This window comes from Erythrolamprus reginae, chromosome 4, assembly GCF_031021105.1.
Source record: "Erythrolamprus reginae isolate rEryReg1 chromosome 4, rEryReg1.hap1, whole genome shotgun sequence".
NCBI classification, from domain to species: domain Eukaryota; kingdom Metazoa; phylum Chordata; class Lepidosauria; order Squamata; family Dipsadidae; genus Erythrolamprus; species Erythrolamprus reginae.
In genome coordinates, this window is record NC_091953.1 from 8268389 (window position 1) to 8290337 (window position 21949).

The 21949-nt window shown below is 42.7% G+C and overlaps 2 protein-coding genes across 11 annotated transcripts in view; one reads left to right on the top strand and one right to left on the bottom strand.

The window, feature by feature from the left end:
• The window catches only part of CCDC83 (coiled-coil domain containing 83), a 31895-nt gene extending 24970 nt beyond the window's left edge, over window positions 1–6925 (top strand). Inside the window, exons 9-11 of the mRNA XM_070751636.1 lie at window positions 386–450; window positions 3861–4036; window positions 6487–6925. Of these exons, the coding sequence (XP_070607737.1) occupies window positions 386–450; window positions 3861–4036; window positions 6487–6663 (418 nt within the window). The 3' untranslated portion in view covers window positions 6664–6925. The remainder of the gene's footprint in view (window positions 1–385; window positions 451–3860; window positions 4037–6486) is intronic.
• Window positions 6926–12070: 5145 nt separating this feature from the next.
• PICALM (phosphatidylinositol binding clathrin assembly protein) overlaps window positions 12071–21949 on the bottom strand; it is a 100532-nt gene continuing 90653 nt past the window's right edge. For 5 of the 10 annotated variants that reach the window (XM_070749595.1, XM_070749589.1, XM_070749594.1 and 2 more), the window contains 2 exons: window positions 16698–16800; window positions 12071–13724 (listed from right to left, as the gene is read on the bottom strand). In XM_070749595.1, coding sequence (XP_070605696.1) covers window positions 16708–16800 — 93 coding nt within the window. In that variant the 3' untranslated portion in view covers window positions 12071–13724; window positions 16698–16707. The remainder of the gene's footprint in view (window positions 13725–16697; window positions 16801–21949) is intronic. The other 5 variants (XM_070749596.1, XM_070749597.1, XM_070749593.1 and 2 more) reach the window with 1 other exon arrangement.

The window sequence follows — 21949 nt, forward strand, 5'->3', positions numbered from 1 at the left end:
GGAGACTCCTGCTATAGACCAGCCTTTTTCAAACTCAGAATTCCCCAGAGTTAAAGTTTAATCGAGCTTTTTTGAGGGGGGTTATTTTGGAGTCAAGATTATTGGTTTTTCTTTTTTGACCTCCTGGGAATTTCTTGAATTTATACCGGCACTTTTCTGGGCAAGTTTTTTTTTAAAGTATTTTGTCATTGCCTGCATCTTAGGGCTAAAACAGAGGGATTGGCCCAAGGTCATCTAACTGGTTTCACACCTAAAGTGGAACTGAAGCTCAATCTCCCAATTTCTAGACAAATGCTTTCAGCACAAACTGGTTTTCCCCATTGTTTTCTGGTGGGTTACTATTACGTATTTTGGTGCTATTTTTACTGTGTTTTGTATTTTCTAGGAAGCTGTTTCTTACTCAAGGAGCTGGTTTGCGGATTCCTGGAGAAAACTCGGATCAAGAAGAAGGTAGTTACCTCATTTTGTTGTTGTTGTTGTTGTTGTTGTTGTTGTCTGAATCTGATTGATCTAAGTTGTTGCAGTGGGCTCATCTGTCTGGAACCCACACTGCATTTCGGACATAAATACATTAGAAATCATCCAGAGATACTTTACAAGAAGAGTCCTCCCCTCCTCTACTTGCAACAGAATACCATACACAACCAGACTTGACTTGACCTAAGTGCTAAAGCCCACTGCAACAATATTGCCAAAAAAGCCTCTAGAGTTGTTAACCTGATCCTACGCAGCTTCTGTTCAGGCAATCTCACTCTACTCACAAGAGCCTACAAAACTTTTGCCAGACCCATCCTAGACTACTGCTCATCTGTCTGGAACCCATACCACATCTCAGACATCAACACCCTTGAAAATGTCCAAAGATATTTCACCAGAAGAGCCCTTCACTCCTCCACTCGGAACAGAATATCCTATGAAAATAGACTAACAATCCTGAGCCTAGAAAGCCTAGAACTACGGCGCCTAAAACACGATTTGAGTATTGCCCAACAGATCATATGCTGCAACGTCCTACTGCTCATTGACTACTTCAGCTTCAACCACAACAACACAAGAGCACGCAACAGATTCAAACTTAATATGTACCGCGCCAAACTTGACTGTAAAAAATATGATTTCAACAATTGAGTTATCGAAGCGTGGAACTCATTACCGGACTCAATTGTGTCAACCAACACTTCTCCCTTAGACTCTCCACGATTGACCTCTCCAGGTTCCTAAGAGGCCAGTAAGGGGCATACATAAGTGCACTGGTGTGCCTTTCGTCCCCTGTCCAATTGTCTTTCCTTTCTTTCACCTATCTTATATATTCTCTTCCTTTCTTATATCCTCTCCTTTAAGTTCACTTTCACCCTCTTTTATATTATCACATGTCTATTTTTCTTCCTATGTATTTGTGTATTGGACAAATGAATGAATAAAAAAAATCCTAGGTTTAGAAAGCTTGGAGCTTCGTCACCTTAAACATGACCTAAGCATAGCCCATAAAATCATCTGCTACAATGGCTTTCCTGTTAATGAATAGTTCAGCTTCAACCAAAACAATACACGAGCACATAACAGATACAAAGTCAAATTGAACCGCTTCAAACTCGGCTGTAGACAATATGACTTCAGCAACCAAGTAGTTAATGCATGAAACTCACTACCTGACTGTTGTTTTAGCCCCCAAAGCTTTACCCTTAGACTATCCACTGTTGACCTCACCGAGTTCCTAAGAGGTCAGTAAGGGGTGTGCATAAGTGCACCAGTGTGCTTACTGTCCCTGTCTTAAGTTTCTCTATTATTAGTCCTAAAATGATATATATACACAGTTCTTGTATACTACTAATACGTACTTCACAATAAAATAAAAGAAGTCTTGCAGCTGTGAATTTTGAAAGAAAGGCACTCAAAGTAGTAGCGGCGAATTTGTGGAATGAAACCTGCCATCCTGTATTTTATTCATTTTTATATATATTTTTATTTACTTTAAAAAAAATTTTTTTAATAAATTTTATTTACAAATATAATACATGGTACATAGAATACATAAAACATTACATTACATTACATCCAGTAAGAAAAATAAAAAACACCGAAAACAAAGCAAAAATAGAAAGAAAACAAAACAGGACAAAACAAAAAACCCCGAAACCTATACAGTGATCCCTCGGTTAGCGCGGGGGTTATGTTCCAAGACCTCCCGCGCTAACCGATTTCCGCGTTATACTGGATGCGGAAGTAAAAACACCATCTGCGCATGCGCGCCCTTTGTTCCATGGCCGCACATGCGCAGAAGGTGGAGCGACGCAAGTTCGGAGGCTGGCAATGCAATGGTGATTTTTCCGGGCTCCTCGCCGCTACCCACAGGGCAGCGCTGGCGGCAATGGCAATGGCAACCCTCCCTCCTTCCCTCCTTCCCTTCTCTCCCTCCCTCCTTCCCTCCTTCCTTCCTCTCACCGGCTTTCTTGGGGCAGCGCTGGCGGCAAAGTTCCAACAGTTGCAAAGCTTTTTTTTGCGTTTGCAACGATTGGTCGAGATTTTGGCCAATCAGCAATCAGTATGACGTCATCGGGCGGGAAAAACCGTGGTGTAGGAAAAAAAACGCAGACTTATTTTTTAATTAATATTTTTTGAAAAACCGCGTTGCAGCGTTTCGCGCTAATCGAGAACGCGCAAATCGAGGGATCACTGTATATTAAAATAAAGGCGTGTACAAGATCAGTATCTATATTCTTCCGAAACTATGTAAATTTTCTTTAGATTCAGTAACAGTTCTTTTTAATATATATATATATATATATATAACATGTTCATATTGTAATTAGCGAGGATTTTTTCTTTTTTCTAGCCAGTGATCAATTCCAACAAATATTTTTATTTACATCACGCCTAACTAAGAACAGTTTTTTCCGAATGCCATCACTCTGCTAAACAAATAATTCCCTCAACACTGTCAAACTATTTACTAAGTCTGCACTATTATCACTACTAGTTTTTTCTCATCATTCCTATCATCCTTTTCCTCCCACTCAGGACTGTACGACTGTAACTTGTTGCGTTTATCCTTAAGATTTTTATTAATATTGTTTCCTCGTTGCTTATTTGACCCCTATGACAATCATTAAGTGTTTTTTACTCATGATTCTTGACAAACGTATCATTTTCTTTTATATACACTGAGAGCATCTGCACCAAAGATAAATTCCTTGTGTGTCCAATCACACTTGGCCAATAAAGAATTCTATTCTGTCTCTTATTTTATTTATTTATTCATTTGTCCAATACACAATACATATGGAAGGGAATAGACATGAAGTAATATATATAAAGATAATATGTAAAAATAGAGAAGAAAATATATGAAAGGAAGAAAATATATATGATATATGAGATAAAGGAAAGACAATTGGACAGGGGAGGAAAGGCACACTAGTGCACTTATGTACGGCCCTTACTGACCTCTTAGGAACCTGGAGAGGTCAATCGTGGATAATCTAAGGGAGAAATGTTGGGGGTTAGGGATTGACACTACTGAGTCTGGTAATGAGTTCCACGCTTTGACAACTCGATTGTTAAAGTCATATTTTTTACAGTCAAGTTTGGAGCGGTTAATATTAAGTTTGAATCTGTTGCGTGCGCTTGTGTTGTTGCAGTTGAAGCTGAAGTAGTCATTGACCGGTAGGATGTTGCAGCATATGATGTTGTGGGCAATACTTAAATCGTGTTTTAGGCGCCGTAGTTCTAAGCTTTCTAGACCCAGGATTGTTAGTCTATTTTCGTAGGGTATTCTGTGATGGAATGTAAAATTGATTGGGAGCAATAACCCTCCGCCCCCCCCCCCCCAAATAATTTATAATTTATTTTATAAACAACAGAGGAAGATGTGATGTCACCCCCGGAGCTAGTCATTTCTGTGGAGCCGGGGTCAAGTGAGGAGAGAAGGGAACTGGAAAAGCCATCAGTAGATGACTTTGAAGTGGTTTATTTGCGGGGAATGTCCAGGGATCAGGTTCTACCTCCTCTGCTGTATGAAGACACAAATGACTTCAAGGTAAAGATTCATCTTCCCTTTCTAAGATTTGGTGGGGGTCAGTGATGGGCTCCTACGGGTACAGTCAGGTGCACAGAACTGGTAGAAAAATTTTGAATTTTTTTGTTTTTACCCCTTCTGGGTTATGGATGTTCTTCCTATCGCAGTAAATGAGGTTGTGTGTAGTAAGTGTGCAGTAAATGTGCGTGTTTGTGTGTATTTGTTTTTCTATTGTATTTATTAGACTTGTATGCCGCCTCTCTCCGAAGACTCGGGGCGGCTAACAACAATAAAAAAGACAATGTGAACAAATCTAATATTAAAAACAATCTAAAAAACCCCCCAATTTAAAGAACCACTCATACATACAAGCATACCATGTATAAATTCTATAAGCCTAGGGGGAAGGGAAAATTTCAATTCCCCCATGCCTGACGACAGAGGTGGGTTTTAAGGAGCTTGCGAAAGGCAAGGAGGGTGGGGGCAACTCTGATATCTGGGGGGAGCTGGTTCTAGAGGGTCGGGGCCGCCACAGAGAAGGCTCTTCTTCTGGGTCCCGCCAAACGACATTGTTTAGTCGACGGGACCCGGAGAAGGCCAACTCTGTGGGACCTAACTGGTCGCTGGGATTCGTGCGGCAGAAGGCGGTCCCGGAAATATTCTGGTCCAATGCCAACAAGGGCTTTATAGGTCATAACCAACACTTTGAATTGTGACCGGAAATTGATCAGCAACCAATGCAGACTGCGGAGTGTTGGTGTAACATGGGCATACCTTGGGAAGCCCATGATTGCTCTCGCAGCTGCATTCTGCACGATCTGAAGTTTCCGAACACTTTTCAAAGGTAGCCCCATGTAGAGAGCATTACAGTAGTCAAACCTTGAGGTGATGAGGGATTGAGTGACTATGAGCAGTGAGTCCCGGTCCAGATAGGGCCGCAACTGGTGCACCAGGCGAACCTGGGCAAACGCCCTCCTCGCCACAACTGAAAGGTGTTTCTCTAATGTGAGCTGTGGATCGAGAAGAACGCCCAAGCTGTGGACCTTCTCTGAGGGGGTCAATAATTCCCCCCCCCAGGGTTATGGACGGACAGATGGAATTGTCCTTGGGAGGCAGAACCCACAGTCACTCCGTCTTATCCGAGTTGAGTTTGAGTCTGTTGACACCCGTCCAGACCCCAACAGCCTTCAGGCACCGGCACATCACTTCCACTGCTTCGTTGACTGGACATGGTGTACATACATATAGTTTGTATAGTAGATATTTTTGTGTGTAATATGTATGTACACATATGGCATATATACATAGAATTAAATAGTATATTTTGGATAGATAGGTCCCACAGAGTCGTCCTTCTCCAGGTCCCATCAACTAAACCAGTGATTTTCAACCTTTTTTGAGCCGCGGCACATTTTTTACATTTACAAAATCCTGGGGCACACCACCAACCAAAATGACACAAAATGACACCCCAAGACACTCTCCTCTCTTTTTCCATCCCTGTCTCCTCCCCACCCTTATGTGTGTGTGTGTGTGTATACACACTCTTGAACCATTTCCAAAAACAGGTGAGGGCTGGGTTTTTTCTCTCTCTTATTCTTTGGGTGCTTTTTATCATATGCTTTAAATCAAGAGTCACTTCTCTCTCTCTTTTGTTTCTCTGTCTTTCTTCTCATTCTCTGTCTCAATCATTTTCTCATTTCTCTTTTTTCCTCTCCTTTTTGTTCATTTCTCTCTCTCTCTCTCTCCCTTCCTCTCCTTTTCTCTCTCTCTTGCTTTCTTTGTCTCTCATTCTTGCTTTCTCTCTCTTTCTCTTTTCTTTCTCTCTGTTGCTTTCTCACACACTCTCTCTCTCTCTTTCTCTTTTTCTTTCTTTCTTTCTTTCTCTCTCTTTCTTTCTCTCTCTCTCTCTCACTCTCTCTCTCAGCAAAACGTTGCAAGACCAGAACCTGAGCTTCCTTCTTCGCGGCACACCTGACCATGTCTCACGGCACACTAGTGTGCCACGGCACACTAGTGTGCCACGGCACACTGGTTGAAAAACACTGAACTAAACAATGCTGCTTGGCGGGGCCTAGGGGAAGAGCCTTCTCTGTGGGGGCCCCGGCCCTCTGGAATCAGCTCCTCCTGGGGATTCGCACTGCCCTCACCCTCCTCGCCTTCCGGAAGAATCTGAAAACCTATTTATGCCGCCAGGCTTGGGATCACTAGTCTTCGGAGAGGTGCGACATACAAATCTAATAAATTGAAAATTGAATTGAAATCTGTCCAATAAATTACTTTTAAAAAAATAATTGCATTACTTTTTGAAAGCAGCCTGTATTAATTGGATTTCAGATGTGTTATAGTATATTGTTTTTTATTGATGTGTTGTGAGCCGCCCCGAGTCCACACAGGGGCAGCATACAAGTCCAATCAATCAATTTACCACCAAACAATGCCATTTTTTTTCTTTCTTTTTTTGAATGAAGGAATATAAGGAGCTGGGTCCCTTGGATGTCAAATTAATGTGCACCGTGGGCGAGAAGATGCCAATTCACGAAAACATGCAAGAAATGCCCACCAAAGCTCAATTGGAAGAGAAGTACGACCCAAACAAACCTTCAGAGCACATCACTTACCGGATGGTCAAATCTGTATTTCCTTAAAATTGAAGAAGATAAAAGTGCATCGGAGACTTTGGAGCATCTTAATTCCCTTTCAATGCTGGGGGAACCATTTGACTTGCATGAAAACGAGGAAGAATTAAAAATATTGTCTGTCGATTGCTGAGGCTTCGTTTTAGATTTTATTTTTTGCAAAATATAGAGATTTTGCGTTGGATGCATCCGGAAAGAACGCACGTTGTATTGTTGAGTTACTGTCCATTTGTTCCCGTCAGATATAAACTTGCTTGTTTACGGAAACAAAGTGTATGAATTGTTTATGTCTGGTAGATGAAAACTTCCAACCAAGCTTTATCTCTGGGTGGTCTATTAAAAAAAGGAGGAAAGCCCGTTTCATCCTCACCCAAAAGTTGTACAGTAATACCTCGTCTTACGAACTTAATTGGTTCCGGGAGGAGGTTCGTAAGGTGGAAAGTTCGTAAGATGAAACAATGTTTCCCATAGGAATCAACGGAAAAGCCAATAATGCGTGCAAGCCCATTAGGAAAACCCAAAACATTAAGGCTTTTTTTAAAAAAAGCAGGGGGGGACAGACTAAGCTGAGGCGAATGGAGTGGGGGGAGGGACATCGAGAGGTGGCAAGAGGTGGCAGTCCCAACGAAGCAAGGCGAAAAGAGTCTCTCTTGAGCTCCATGGGTCTTTCCCTCCTGTTTTTGCCTACCCCGTTCTGCTCATTTTCCTCACACCTTTCTCCTCTTGAGCTCCATGAGTCCCTCCTGTTTTTGCCCACCCCGTTCTGCTCATTTTCCCCACACCTTCCTCCTCTCTTGAGCTCCATGAATCCCTCGTTTTTGCCCACCCCGTTCTGCTCATTTTCCCCACAGCTTTCTCCTCTTGAGCTCCATGAGTCCCTCCTGTTTTTGCCTACCCCGTTCTGCTCATTTTCCCCACAGCTTTCTCCTCTTGAGCTCCATGAGTCCCTCCTGTTTTTGCCTACCCCGTTCTGCTCATTTTCCTCACACCTTTCTCCTCTTGAGCTCCATGAGTCCCTCCTGTTTTTGCCTACCCCGTTCTGCTCATTTTCCTCACACCTTTCTCCTCTTGAGCTCCATGAGTCCCTCCTGTTTTTGCCTACCCCGTTCTGCTCATTTTCCCCACACCTTTCTCCTCTTGAACTCCATGAGTCCCTCCTGTTTTTGCCTACCCCGTTCTGCTCATTTTCCTCACACCTTTCTCCTCTTGAGCTCCATGAGTCCCTCCTGTTTTTGCCTACCCCGTTCTGCTCATTTTCCTCACACCTTTCTCCTCTTGAGCTCCATGAGTCCCTCCTGTTTTTGCCTACCCCGTTCTGCTCATTTTCCTCACACCTTTCTCCTCTTGAGCTCCATGAGTCCCTCCTGTTTTTGCCTACCCCGTTCTGCTCATTTTCCTCACACCTTTCTCCTCTTGAGCTCCATGAGTCCCTCCTGTTTTTGCCTACCCCGTTCTGCTCATTTTCCCCACAGCTTTCTCCTCTTGAGCTCCATGAGTCCCTCCTGTTTTTGCCTACCCCGTTCTGCTCATTTTCCTCACACCTTTCTCCTCTTGAGCTCCATGAGTCCCTCCTGTTTTTGCCTACCCCGTTCTGCTCATTTTCCTCACACCTTTCTCCTCTTGAGCTCCATGAGTCCCTCCTGTTTTTGCCTACCCCGTTCTGCTCATTTTCCTCACAGCTTTCTCCTCTTGAGCTCCATGAGTCCTGTTTTTGCCCACCCCGTTCTGCTCATTTTCCCCACACCTTTCTCCTCTTGAACTCCATGAGTCCCTCCTGTTTTTGCCTACCCCGTTCTGCTCATTTTCCCCACACCTTTCTCCTCTTGAACTCCATGAGTCCCTCCTGTTTTTGCCCACCCCGTTCTGCTCATTTTCCTCACAGCTTTCTCCTCTTGAGCTCCATGAGTCCTGTTTTTGCCCACCCCGTTCTGCTCATTTTCCCCACACCTTTCTCCTCTTGAGCTCCATGAGTCCCTCCTGTTTTTGCCTACCCCGTTCTGCTCATTTTCCCCACACCTTTCTCCTCGAGCTCCATGAGTCCCTCCTGTTTTTGCCTACCCCGTTCTGCTCATTTTCCCCACACCTTTCTCCTCTTGAGCTCCATGAGTCCCTCCTGTTTTTGCCCACCCCGTTCTGCTCATTTTCCCCACACCTTTCTCCTCTTGAGCTCCATGAGTCCCTCCTGTTTTTGCCCACCCCGTTCTGCTCATTTTCCTCACACCTTTCTCCTCTTGAGCTCCATGAGTCCCTCCTGTTTTTGCCTACCCCGTTCTGCTCATTTTCCCCACACCTTTCTTCTCTCTTGAGCTACATGAGTCTTTTCCCCATGCAGTTTGCAAGGGGGGACTTTGTCACTGGGATTCAAAGCATCGCTGGCAAAAATGAAGGTAATCGAGGAGCCTCAGGGAAATCCCTGCGGCTGCTCGGGTTCGTAAGGTGAAAATAGTTTGGAATAAGAGGCACAAAAATCTTAAACACTGGGTTCGTATCATGAAAAGTTCGTATGAAGAGGGGTTCGTAAGACGAGGTATCACTGTAATTCTCAACTTTCAATTATCAAGAAAATACATTTTCTAGCACGTGAAATAAAAGGGCTGGATTTCTATTTGTGTTCTGAACTAGGCTTCCCCAAAAAGCATGAAGTCGACTCCATGTCCCGATAAAACTCCCTTTATTTAGCTTACAGTGAATGAATTCCTCTCCAGCAAAGTCCCAGCCAACCATTTTTCAAGATATGAAGGTCGCCCAGAAAGTAATGCACCACATTTTTTTCCTTCAACAGTTGTTTATTGAATACAATGAAATTTACACTCAAGAAAGAATTATGTTTCTTCTACGCTCCCTATTTTCCCACGTAATCTTCGTCCGGTACTATGGCCTTCCTCCAGCAAGACACAAGGGCGTGTATGCCCTGTCAGTATTACTCCTTGTTCTGGTCACAAAGCTATTTTTGCACTGTGCGAATCACTTCTTCGCCAGCGACTAACATACTTCTTGTGCCAAGCGACTAACACACTGCAAATTCTCCATAATCTATACACAAACCTTTGTGAATGTTCCCAACAGTTTCTCCGCAGCGAGAAATTCAATGACGACAGGCTGCTTGTAACATACATCACTTACAGACACCTTTTTGAAACATTGCTGCAGCTATGCTGTCTGAAGAAACACAAAATTTACACACGCACTCCTGACAATTCAAATAATGTCTATCTAAAGTTTCACATCTGTACCACTACTGTAGGCTGAGAAAAAAAATGTGGTGCCTTACTTTCTGGGCAATCCTTGTATTTACCAATTACAGACCTTTATCAGGCTTGGAGAGTGGCCAAGCTGATATCTCACTATAAACAGACAATACTTGGCAAGAATGCAGGAATAGATCTTTGCCCAAATGAACCAATTGTCTCCTGCAAACAACCCTCCCTTCGCTCCTTTTTTATTTCCTATGCCACAGAGGGAGTCAAGCTATTCTCCAAAGCACCTGAGGGTAGAACAAGAAGCAATGGGTGGAAACTAAACAAGGACAGAAGCAGCTTAGAACTAAGGAAAAATTTCCTGACAGTTAGAACAATTAACCAGTGGAACAGCTTGCCTCCAGAAGTTGTGAATGCTCCAACACTGGAAGTTTTGAAGCAGATGTTGGATAACCATCTGTCTAAAGTAATGTAGGGTCTCCTGCCTAAGCAGGGGTTGGACTAGAAGACCTCCAAGGTCCCTTCCAACTCTGTTGTTATTATTATTTATTCATTAAACCTGAAACTCAGTCAACTGAACATTTTAAAGTGTCACAAATGCCATTGACTGTTACTAATGGTTGATGCAGGTTGCTCCCAGTGTCCTAGATATTAACCAAGGATCTTCTTAACATATATGATGTTCTGAGTAGTTTTTTTCCAGTTCCGCTGGTGTTATTGCAGGAAGCTGCAATTTCTTTTGTGAAATTGCAGCTTCCTGCAAATGTTTTGTGAAATTCTTGGACGTGGTACCAAGTGCCCCAATGATAATGGGTATCAGTGTTACATGTTTCATCCATAGCTGTGTAATTTCCCTCCAATTCTGTTATTCTGTTCTATTCTATTCCATCGAGGTCATGATTGTCCCAAAAGTGCAAAACGCACCTGGACTTTCTTAGGGTTTTTTTCCCTTGAAAACTGGAGAAGCATCTTGAATGTAAAGCAAAATGTTTTCAAGGAAAAAAATGAGAGACTTCTTTGAATTCAATTCCCAGAGGCAGGTATCCAAGTAATTTTATTTGAAGTTTTTTATTGCCCAGATCTGGAGCTTCTTGATATTCTCCCATTCAATATAAATCATATTTGAATGATTTTAGAAACATAGAAGTCTGACGGCAGAAAAAGACCTCATGGTCCATCTAGTCTGCCCTTATACTATTTTCTGTATTTTATCTTAGGATGGATATATGTTTATCCCAGGCATGTTTAAATTCAGTGACTGTGGATTTATCTACGACGTCTGCTGGAAGTTTGTTCCAAGGATCTACTACTCTTTCAGTAAAATAATATTTTCTCATGTTGCTTTTGATCTTTCCTCCAACTAACTAACAGATTGTGTCCCCTTGTTCTTGTGTTCACTTTCCTATTAAAATCACTTCCCTCCTGAACCTTATTTAACCCTTTAACATATTTAAATGTTTTGATCATGTCCCCCCTTTTCCTTCTGTCCTCCAGTCCAGACTATACAGATTGGGTTCATTAAGTCTTTCCTGATTCATTTTATGCTTAAGACCTTCCACTATTCTTGTGGCCCGTCTTTGGACCCATTCAATTTTGTCAATATCTTTTTGTAGCTGAGGTTTCCAGAACTGAACACAGTATTCCAAATGTGGTCTCACCAGCGCTCTATATAGCGGGATCATAATCTCCCTCTTCCTGCTTATTATACTTCTAGCTATGCAGCCAAGCATTCTACTTGCTTTCCCTACCGCCTGACTGCACTGTTCACCCATTTTGAGACTGTCAGAAATCACTACCCCTACATTCTTTTCTTCTTAATATGTCAATCATATTTACATATGATTTATGTAAATAAATCATGTTTACATAATACGTACAGGTATACATGTACATGCCAAATATTTTTTTCCCAGAGTAAAGCTTAGGAAGGTCAGCGGGTTGGAGGTGGGGGAATCTTAATTTATATTTGAAAGTAACGGAATAGCATTCAATGCAGAAAAGTAGCTATTTCTAAAGAGATTATCTGGTTGGGTTGACGAGCGGCAGGCTTGAATTCGAGACCAAAACCCAAACACGGTGTTACCTGCAGCAGCTGGTGAAAACTTTTCTTCTCTCTCACTGAATGTAGATGATAACTAAAAGATGTTATTTTTGCCCGGCGCCCTTACGACAGAAATAAAACTTCACACCCTCACAGATTCATACCGCAACTCAAAAAGGTCTGTGGAAGCTGCATTTTATTTGAAAATCCACCTTTTTTGCTAACATACATTTTATAACATTTTAAACAAAAATAGAATCTGCAGAGACAAATGCAGCAAATATGCTTAAACTCATCTACAGAATTGCTTTCATGCCCCAGACTATCCTCCTTGTTAAGGCCCCAAATGCCACCTAAACCGATAGGATGTATTTACATGTAGCACCGATCCACAGTGCCGTTTTCAAATTCACCAAAAGAACCAAAAAAAAAAAAAAAGGATTCCTATGCGCTGAGGATCCAGGGCACCAGGAAGTCATCCCGAAACAAGATTCAATGGCGCTTCCCCTGGAGAACTTCATGGTTGGGTTGCCACAGCCAAAGACCCGAATTTCCCTTCTGAGGTTTTCATTCTATTTCTTGGTACATGATTCAAACGCAGAAAAGGGCGTGGTCTTTCCCCCCCCCCCTGCCCACCTCACATAATAACACCGGAACTGTCCGTAGTTGCTTGTTTTGTTTTCTTTTCCTTTTATACGGAGAAGGAAAGTCTTTGAAAGTGAAAGCAATTCCTCACATTCATTTGGAAAAAGGCTGTTATGTCAAGTGTTAAGATAAATGGCATGCCAAGCACAAAGCAAGGAAAAGCTTTCTCAAAGCACCAAGGACTACGCCTGGTCGAAAAAAACACCATGCTCCCACCAGTCCGGCTGTTTCACACACACCCTTTCTCCGAAGCTTTTAGCAGAACCGGCAACTTCGTTTTGTCGATTCCTGGAGGGTATATTCCACAAGAGGCATTTTTCAGACCTTGGAACGTGTCCAATATTCCGCATGGCAGGAGTGTGGATTGAGAACTAGAAATTGTTCCGGTGGATAAAAATAATAATAATAATAATAATAAAAGGAGACGAACTCTAACGGGAGGCCCGTAGTATTCATCGGCATTCATTTCTCCAGAGGAGGAGGAGGAAGAAAAGGAGGAGGAAGGGGAGGAGGCGGCCTTGTGATACATTTGATATTTTAAACGGATAATCATAAATAAATACAAACAATAATACATAAAGGAATGTCTATGCGAACGGAATATATCATTCAATGGGTTGAGGTTGGGGTTTTTTTGAATTCTCCTTTTTAAGTTAAAAACGTTTCGGGATGGAGTTGGTGACGAATGGTGAGAGGAAGCTGTAGAATAAAAGAGGATTTGATCCTCTAGAGAAAAAGCCACTGGAATTAAGGAAAACAGGAAGGTGTCCCGCTCTTCATTGCAAAGAGCACTTTCCAGAACACCAAATAGCAAAATAGGTAGCTTCTTTCATAGGTTACCAATCAACGTTATAAAATAGGGGGCGGGAAGTTACTAACATGTTTAAGTTACCGCGGGGAAAGGGAGAAAAATAGAAAAAGGATCCCACACCAAATTTGTGGCAATTCTTGGCTTTATACCACACGCTGCAGGGTGCCGAGATTTCCTTAGGTTGGCCGAGAGAGGCCCGCAACTTCGTTGTGGGCTTTTGCATGATTTTTGAGTCTGTTTCTACTGGAGAGCTGGAGAGACTTTCGTTTGGGCTGAGCTGCAAAAAAAGGGTTGGTCACTGAGCACACGTTGTCTTTCTGGGATTATTATTTTTTTCCTCGCTCCACTCCGTCTGGCATGATTACATAAACTGGATCTGAGAAAATACAAGAGGGAATCAAGATTAGTTTATCGATAGAAGAGAATATCCCCAGTTTGTGAACGGTGGGGTCCTTGGTGCTTGCTCCTTGTTTTCTTGTTGCAGACGTTTTATTATCCAGCTAGGTAACATCATCAGAGCCGCACTGATGTTACCTAGTTGCATGATGAATCATCTGCAAGAAAGCAACACTCAGAGCGCATCAAGAAAGGTCACAGATCACCTTAATAGTGTCAGCGCACAACTCTATCCTAATTTCTTCTTATCTCATCCCTTTGCTAGCCACACGTTTAAAACCTAAAGGAAGCCTCCAAAGTCTATCTGATGTAGCCAACATCATTATACAACCATCATCATCATCTCCTATTAACAATCCTATAAACCAGGGCTAGGCAAAGTTGGCTCTTCTATGACATGTGGACTTCAACTCCCAGAATTCCTGAGCTAGCATGATTGGCTCAGGAATTCTGGGAGTTGAAGTCCACAAGTCATAGAAGAGCCAACTTTGCCTACCCCTGCTATAAGACATTGTGGGGTTTAGAGTTTAGGTTTAACTGAATGGAGCTAGTAGAGTGTTTTAATGGCCAAATGCCCTTCCTGTCGCCAACGTTTGTTCAGCAGATATATTCCCATTTTGCCCAGAGAGAAATATCTGCCTCTACCTAGGATCGAACCCATAGCCTCCTGATTGTGAGGGCGAGCGCACCACCTCTAGGCCACCGCACCACTCCAACATCACTCTACAAAGGATAAATTATTGGAGAGGACTGCCCTATGTCACACAAATGGACAATTAGTTTCCAATTCAACAAAGATGGAGGATGTGGCATAGCCCAATATGGACTGTAAAATACAGGTGGCAGCTTTGACAGATGCAGAAACGGAATTGCAGTGATACCTCATCTTACGAACTTAATTGGTACCAGGAGGAGGCTTGTAAGGCGAAAAGTTCATAAGACTAAACAATGTTTCCCATGGGAAACAATGTAAAATGGATTAATGCGTGCAAGGAAAAAAAATGCAAAAACGGCACTCCGCTGAGCGCCGCCACCCAGCTGTCACCTTTTGAAACAGCTGGGCGCTTCTCGGCGTTCTCCCGAACACCGAACCTGAAAAGTTCGGCAACAGTTCAGGTTCGGGAGACCGCCAAGAAGCGCCGCCACCCGGCTGTCACCTTTTGAAACAGCCCAGGGACTTCTCAGCGTTCTCCTGAACGCCGAACCCGGAAGTTCGGCAAAAGTTCGGGTTTGGCGTTCGGGAGGCCACCGAGAAGTGTCGCCGTCCGGCTGTCACCTTTGCAGAAGAGCCGTGGAGCTGTTGGCCGGTCGGAAGGCTCAAACGAAAGTGGGGAATCCCAATAGGGAATTCCATGGGTGGAGGTTTGACGTCACGAAGACATCCTTCCTGGAGTCCACATTTCAGCCGGCCTGGAAGGACGTCTCCGTGACGTCAAAGCTCCGCCCATGGAATTCCCTATTGGGATTTCCCACCTCCGTTTGAGCCTCCTGACTGGCCGATAGCTCCGCGGCTCTTCTGCAAAGGTGACAGCCGGGCGGCGGCACTTCTTGGTGGCCTCCCAAACCTGAACTGTTGCCGAACTTCCAGGTTCGGCATTCGGGAGAACACTGAGAAGCCCCCTGGCTGTTTCAAAAGGTGACAGCTGGGCGGCGGTGCTTATCGGCTGAACCCGAATGCTGAACCCGAACTTTTGCCAAACTTCCAGGTTTGGCGTTGGCGGCAGCGGGTTCGTAAGGTGAAAAAAGTTTGCAAGAAGAGGCACAAAAATCCCGAATTCGTATCTCAAAAAGTTCGTAAGACGAGGGGTTCGTATCATGAGGTACTGCTGTACAGGCAAAATGGGGCAACTCATCACAGCTCTGGTGAAGGCAACAGTCAACTGTAAAATAAATGGCTTTATGGCATCTACAACCCAAACTGGTTCTCTAAAAGTAGTAAAGTTTTCTTTCAGACTTTAAACCTCAAACATAATGCAAAACAAATGCAAAAAGATTTAATAGTTGAGAGAATGACAATTGAAACTTGAATCCAGCCATTTACAACCTCCATCTAGATCTGTCCGATATGTACTCAATATACACAACTGGATTCAGGTCTTTGGGACATGGGGCTCCTTTATGGCACCCAGGAACATAGCAAAAGAGACATCTGGAATGAATGTGAATGATGGTTTTTTAATAATTTAGGGATTTCAGATTAATTTTAGATTACTTTTAGATGTTCTTTTTGTATTATTCCTGTTTTGTAAGGCAATTTGAATCTACAGAGAAAGGCGCCATAGAAAGCTATCTCTCTATCTATCTCTCTAATCTCTCTCTCTCTTTCTTTCTCTCTCTATCTATCTAATCTATCATCTATATATCATCTATCTATCTAATCTCTCTATCATCTATCTCTCTATCTCTCTATCATCTATCTCTCTATCTATCTCTCTATCTAATCTATCTATCATCTCTCTCTATCTATCTATCTATCTAATCTATCTATCTAATTACCTACCCACCCACCCACCTATCTAATCTATCTATCATCTCTCTATCTCTATCTCTCTCTCTATCTAAAAATATAAATAAATAAATAAATAAATAAATGATCTCAAGATACCAGATGCTGATCTGATTCAGACGTCCCTCTAGGTCCAACATACAAACCTGTGTATTTCGTTATTTTCAACCAACCGTTGCATTGTTTTCAAGGTTTTAGCGGCCAGGCTAAAATTTTGCACAATCGGGGAAGAGTTTGCTAGAGCTCATCCAATCAAACCACCCTGAAGGTGCAATTTTGTACAGACCTCCCCGACGTGAACAATATTTCGATGCGATCGTGGCAAGGAGGGGTTGCGCCCCCTGCGAGGCCGAAGGGTGTTGTTGTTGTTCCTGGGAGGCAGCATCCTGCTGACCAACACTGTCATCCTCCTCTCACACACCCGCCCGCAAAACGAACGTGCAATACCTAAAGGATCCTACAAGAAATCCTGCAGGGAGACCTCTGAAAGGGGGTCCTTTCCTGAAGGTCTGTGTAGACTCTGAGTGGATGGGCTGGAGGCGGCGGAGAGCTGGCAGAGAAGATGGCGGAAAGGGAGAGGGAGGGAGGGAGGGAGAGAGAGAGAGAGAAAAAAAAGAAGGCCTCAATGACAGAACCAGGAAGGCAGGAAATGTAACGATGGAGAAGGCAGCTAGGAGAAAAGTTAAGTTCCAAGCTTGAGGTGAATTGGTTAAAAGGAAGAAGAAAAAAAAGAAGAATCATGGCATTTGTGCTCCAATGGTATGGAAGATGTCAGAAATAAAGATAAGCAATAGCAATTGACTTATACAGGGGAAACTCAGAAAATTAGAACATCGTTGCAAAAGTAGATTTGGGGTTTTCATGAGCTGTACCCCATAATCATCACAATTACGACAAATCACGGCTTGAACTATCTTGCTTTGCATGTAATGCATCTCTCTCATATACACTGCTCAAAAAAATAAAGGGAAGACTTTAAACCACAGAATATTTCATTCATTCAGATCTAGGATGTGTTATCTGAGCATTCCCTTTATTTTTTTGAGCAGTATGTTACGTTTCACCTTTTAAGTTGCGTTACTGAAAGAAATGCACTTTGCAATGATATTCTAATTTTTCAAGTTTCACCTGTATAACTGAGTCTACTTGGAGAAGGGCGGCGTATAAATTGAATTAAATAAATAAAAATACCACTTTACAGTCATCCTATTGCCCCCTCATCCCCACCAACAAGTTGGGTCATTTTATCCATTCTTGAAAGGATGGAAGGCTTAGTCAAATCTTGAGCCTGGTGAGATTCGAACTGCTAAATTGCAGGCAGCCGGCAGGCAGCAGAAGTAGCCTGTAGTACTTCACTCTAACCACTGCGCCACTGCAGCTCATAGATTCCCCTCGAAACAGGGAGTTCAATATTTGCATGGTACTAGCAGAAAATGTTGGCATCTCAGCTGCTCGCAGGGGGTCCTCGACTTACAACCATTTGTTTAGTGACTTTTCAAAGTTAGAATGGCACCGGGAAAAAAAGAGATGGCTTTGCTTTTACGTGAACGACCTCTGTGGTCACGTGATCGAGATTCAGATGCTCGGCAACTGGCATGTATTTAGACAGTTGTTGCAGTGTGATGGGGTCATGTGATCACCAATTGCAACCCTTCTGACAAGCAAAGTCAATGGGGGAGCCAGATTCATTTAAAGTTTCTCAACCTTTCTAATGCCGCGACCCCTTAATACAGTTCCTCACATTGTGGTGACCCCTAATTATCCTGCACCACAATACCTGGTGCCCCCCCCAAATTTTATTTTATTATTTTTTTAAAGCCAAAAGCAAAATGGTGGTTCATGTGCAGTATCAGAAATTTGGCTTCTGCGCATACTCAGAAAAAAAACCTATAGAACTTTTTTTTAAAGAAAATCAAAAAATTTAAAAAATAGATGGTTCTGTGATGTCATCGTGACATCATCAGCGGGTTCCTACCAGGTTTCTACCCACCTCTGGTCTCCGGACTAAATCCACCAAAAGTGGATGTCAGGAATGCAACGGAGTTAATAATAATGCATTGCTTATTTGGGTATCGTCCCATCAAGTGGCTATCTGCAACAATTTGTTTGTTTGTTTGTTTATTTATTGGATTTGTATGCCACCCCACTCCGGAGATTCGGGGCGGCTAACAGCAACAATAAAACAGTGTACAATAGTAATCTGATACTAAAAATGATTAAAAACCCATTAATATAAAAACCAAACATACAGACATACAGACATACCATGCATAGAATTGTAAAGGCCTATGGGGAAAGAGTATCTCAGTTCCCCCATGCCTGGCAGCAGAGGTGGGTTTTAAGGAGCTTACAAAAGGCAAGGAGGGTGGGGGCAATTCTAATCTCTGGGGGGAGTTGGTTCCAGAGGGCCGGGGCCGCCACAGAGAAGGCTCTTCCCCTGGGTCCCGCAAAGCGACATTGTTTAGTTGACGGGACCTGGAGAAGATCCACTCTGTGGGACCTAACTGGTCGCTGGGATTCGTGCAGCAGAAGGCAGTCCCTGAGATAATCTGGTCCGGTGCCATGAAGGGCTTTATAGGTCATAACCAACACTTTGAATTGTGACCGGAAACTGATCGGCAACCAATGCAGACTGTGGAGTGTTGGTGTAACATGGGCATATTTGGGAAAGCCCATGATTGCTCTCGCAGCTGCATTCAATTACTTTTCACTACCCCAGCTCTGCTTTTTTAAATTTTCTATTGTGGATTCTTCATGTCCAGTGGGTAAAATTCTCTACTTAATAAATTACAGAGTCAGCGTATCAACAAAAACGCCTTTACCAATCACTTCCCATCTTTCACCCTAGTCTAAACTATTGGCCCTACGTGTGTAGGTTTGTACAAAGAAGGGAGATTTTTTTTTAAAAAAAAAAGTTGGATAAAAAATTCTAGAAGGGAAGGTTTGTTTTTTTTAAAGGAGCAAGAATTACAGCAAATTGGCAGAGTGCCTTCTCCTCATTTGGATGGTTTCCAGGCTCAGCATTTGTCAAATCATATTAAAAGGAACAAATGTGCCTGAAAGATTTGCTGGCAGACAGAACGAGCTGCATTGGACAATATTTTCATTGCCAAAAGATACAACTCAGGGTTCTTTCTGGGAATCAAAGGCTGCAAAAGATGAGTAGAACTACACTGCAGGGAGTCCTTGAGTTATGACCATAATGAAGCCTGCCCATTATTGGTGTTAAATCCTGATAGTCATAACTTGGGTCAACCACCTGACCTAGCAATAGCACTTATGACTTATATGCTGCTTTCACAGCTTTCTCCAAAGCAGTTCACAAAGTCAGCATATTGCCCCCAACAATCTGGGTCCTCATTTTACCAACCTCGGAAGGATGGAAGGCTGAATCCACCTGGAGCCGGTTAAGATCGAACTGCTGGCAGTGGGCAGAGTTAGCCTGCAATACTGCATTCCAACCATGGCGCCACGATGACCTATTCCAGAGGGTAGGCAAAGTTGGCTCTTCTATGACTTGTGGACTTCAATTCCCAGAATTCAAAAGCCAATCATGCTAGCTCAGGAATTCTGGGAGTTGAAGTCCACATGTCATAGAAGAGCCAACTTTGCCAACCCCTCACATACGATTTTCCAAACCTTTTTTGTGGTAATTGTTAAGGCCATGGCATGGTGCTAAAACTGGAAGCAAATACAGTAGTACCTCTAGATACAAGCTGCTCCACATGCGAGTATTCCAAGTTACGAGCCACGAGGGGAGAGAAATTTCTGTTCCAGACCCGAGCTCAAATTGGGGATACAAGCCGAGCGTCCACTAGGTGGCGCAAGAATCCTTGCTTCTGGTTATCTCGGAGGGGAAAAACAAAGTCTAAAGCCATTTGTTCCAGATACGAGTTGTTCGACATACAAGCTCCCTTCTGGAACGAATTAAACTCGTATCTAGAGGTACTACTGTACTGTACTGGGTTTTCGACAAGAGTAGTTTTCGACAAGTGTAGTCGTATGACAACAGGATGTTGCAAAATGGCTGTGTACGTAATGCTCAAAGATCATACGACTCTGTCTGTGTGTGTGTGTGTGTACACTCGTATGCATGAATCAGAATGTTGAATTTGGGTCGTAAGCACTGGCACCCCCCAATTCGAGATCCATTTTTAACTTCAAATGGTCACTAAGCAACTGGTTGTAAACTGAGAACTTCCTGGATCCACTGATATATGCTTATTTTAGCGTTCACACCAGTTTTTATCAGTACTGAGATCAGTTCTCATCACTTTATTAATGAGAGTTCAAAGGGAGTCTAAGGAATACGTACAGCCCAAGAGACACAACTCTTTACCTAAGAGTAGTCAATACTGGCTAATAGAAACATAGAAGACGGCAGAAAAAGACCTCATGGTCCATCTAGTCTGCCCTTATACTATTTCCTGTATTTTATCTTACAATGGATATATGTTTATCGCAGGCATGTTTAAAATCAGTTCCTGTGGATTTACCAACCACGTCTGCTGGAAGCTTGTTCCAAGCATTTACTTTCAGTAAAATAATATTTTCTCATGTTGCTTCTAATAGATAAGTAATCTTACTGGTTTTACTGCAATTTCTGAACCTTGAGACAATTCAATTAAAATTAAAACCCTTGTTTCCAGATTTGGCACTTGTATGTGCCTAAGCCTATATATGACTTTCTCAGATATATTCTGAGAGAGGCTTTCAATGTTAGTCCACTATAGACAACACAACTGGAGATTAGTCCAATTGGGGTTGGACTAGAAGACCTTCTAATGTCCCTTATTCTGCGTTATTCTATATTCTAAGATACCTCTGTACTCCTCAGATTTAACATGTTATTAGATTGGCTGTACAAATTAGGAGAAGGGAAGGGAATTTTTCCTCCCTGTTACTGTTCTGGGCTCTTTTTAAGATAATTCTTCTTGTGTTTAAATTCTGTTCAAAACCACAAGTAAATAAATATTATCAATATGTGAAAGTCGCTGTCTGTTCCACATCAACTGTCACGACAGAGTTTGCTTTCCGCTAAAAATAGACTAGTTATGTTTAGAATATAATCTATAAGTGGGTCCAAGATACTTAAAAAGTCTAACTAATTCTTCCTACCATGGAAACTGTCTTCCAAAACAGCAGCCCTGAATTGGCATTTTTTTAAAAAAAGTAAATATTTTAGCCATATGTATACGCAACAGTTCACTCACACTGAATGTGGGAAGGTAGAACTAAATTCTATTAAAAGCACTCCGGTTCCCACAAATGCCTAAAATATCACTCTGACCCAAGTTTTCCCATAGGATTTTAATTCTTTCCATGTTCTAGTTCCAGGGCAGGATATCTACTTCATCAGGAGGGTTAAATAAAATTAAACGCATCTGTTCCTTTGCCTTTGATAGTATTCATGCTTGTATGAAGTCTTTCTCATCCAGGCATTTCCCTCCGATGAGGAAACGGCTCGAAGGAAACGAAAGATACATCAATGTACCTCAACCTGGTTTAAGTTAGCCATGAAAACCTGGCTCTGATCCCATGCCCTGGGCTAGGGAATAGAGCAGACCCATTGGGGGGAAATGTAGTGTTAAAGATAATGTTTTTATTACTGTCTGGAGCCACCTTGGGAATTTCCAGGAGTGTGGACTTCAGTCTCCAGAACTCTCCATCAATGTCTGGCTTTGGAATTCTGGGATTGG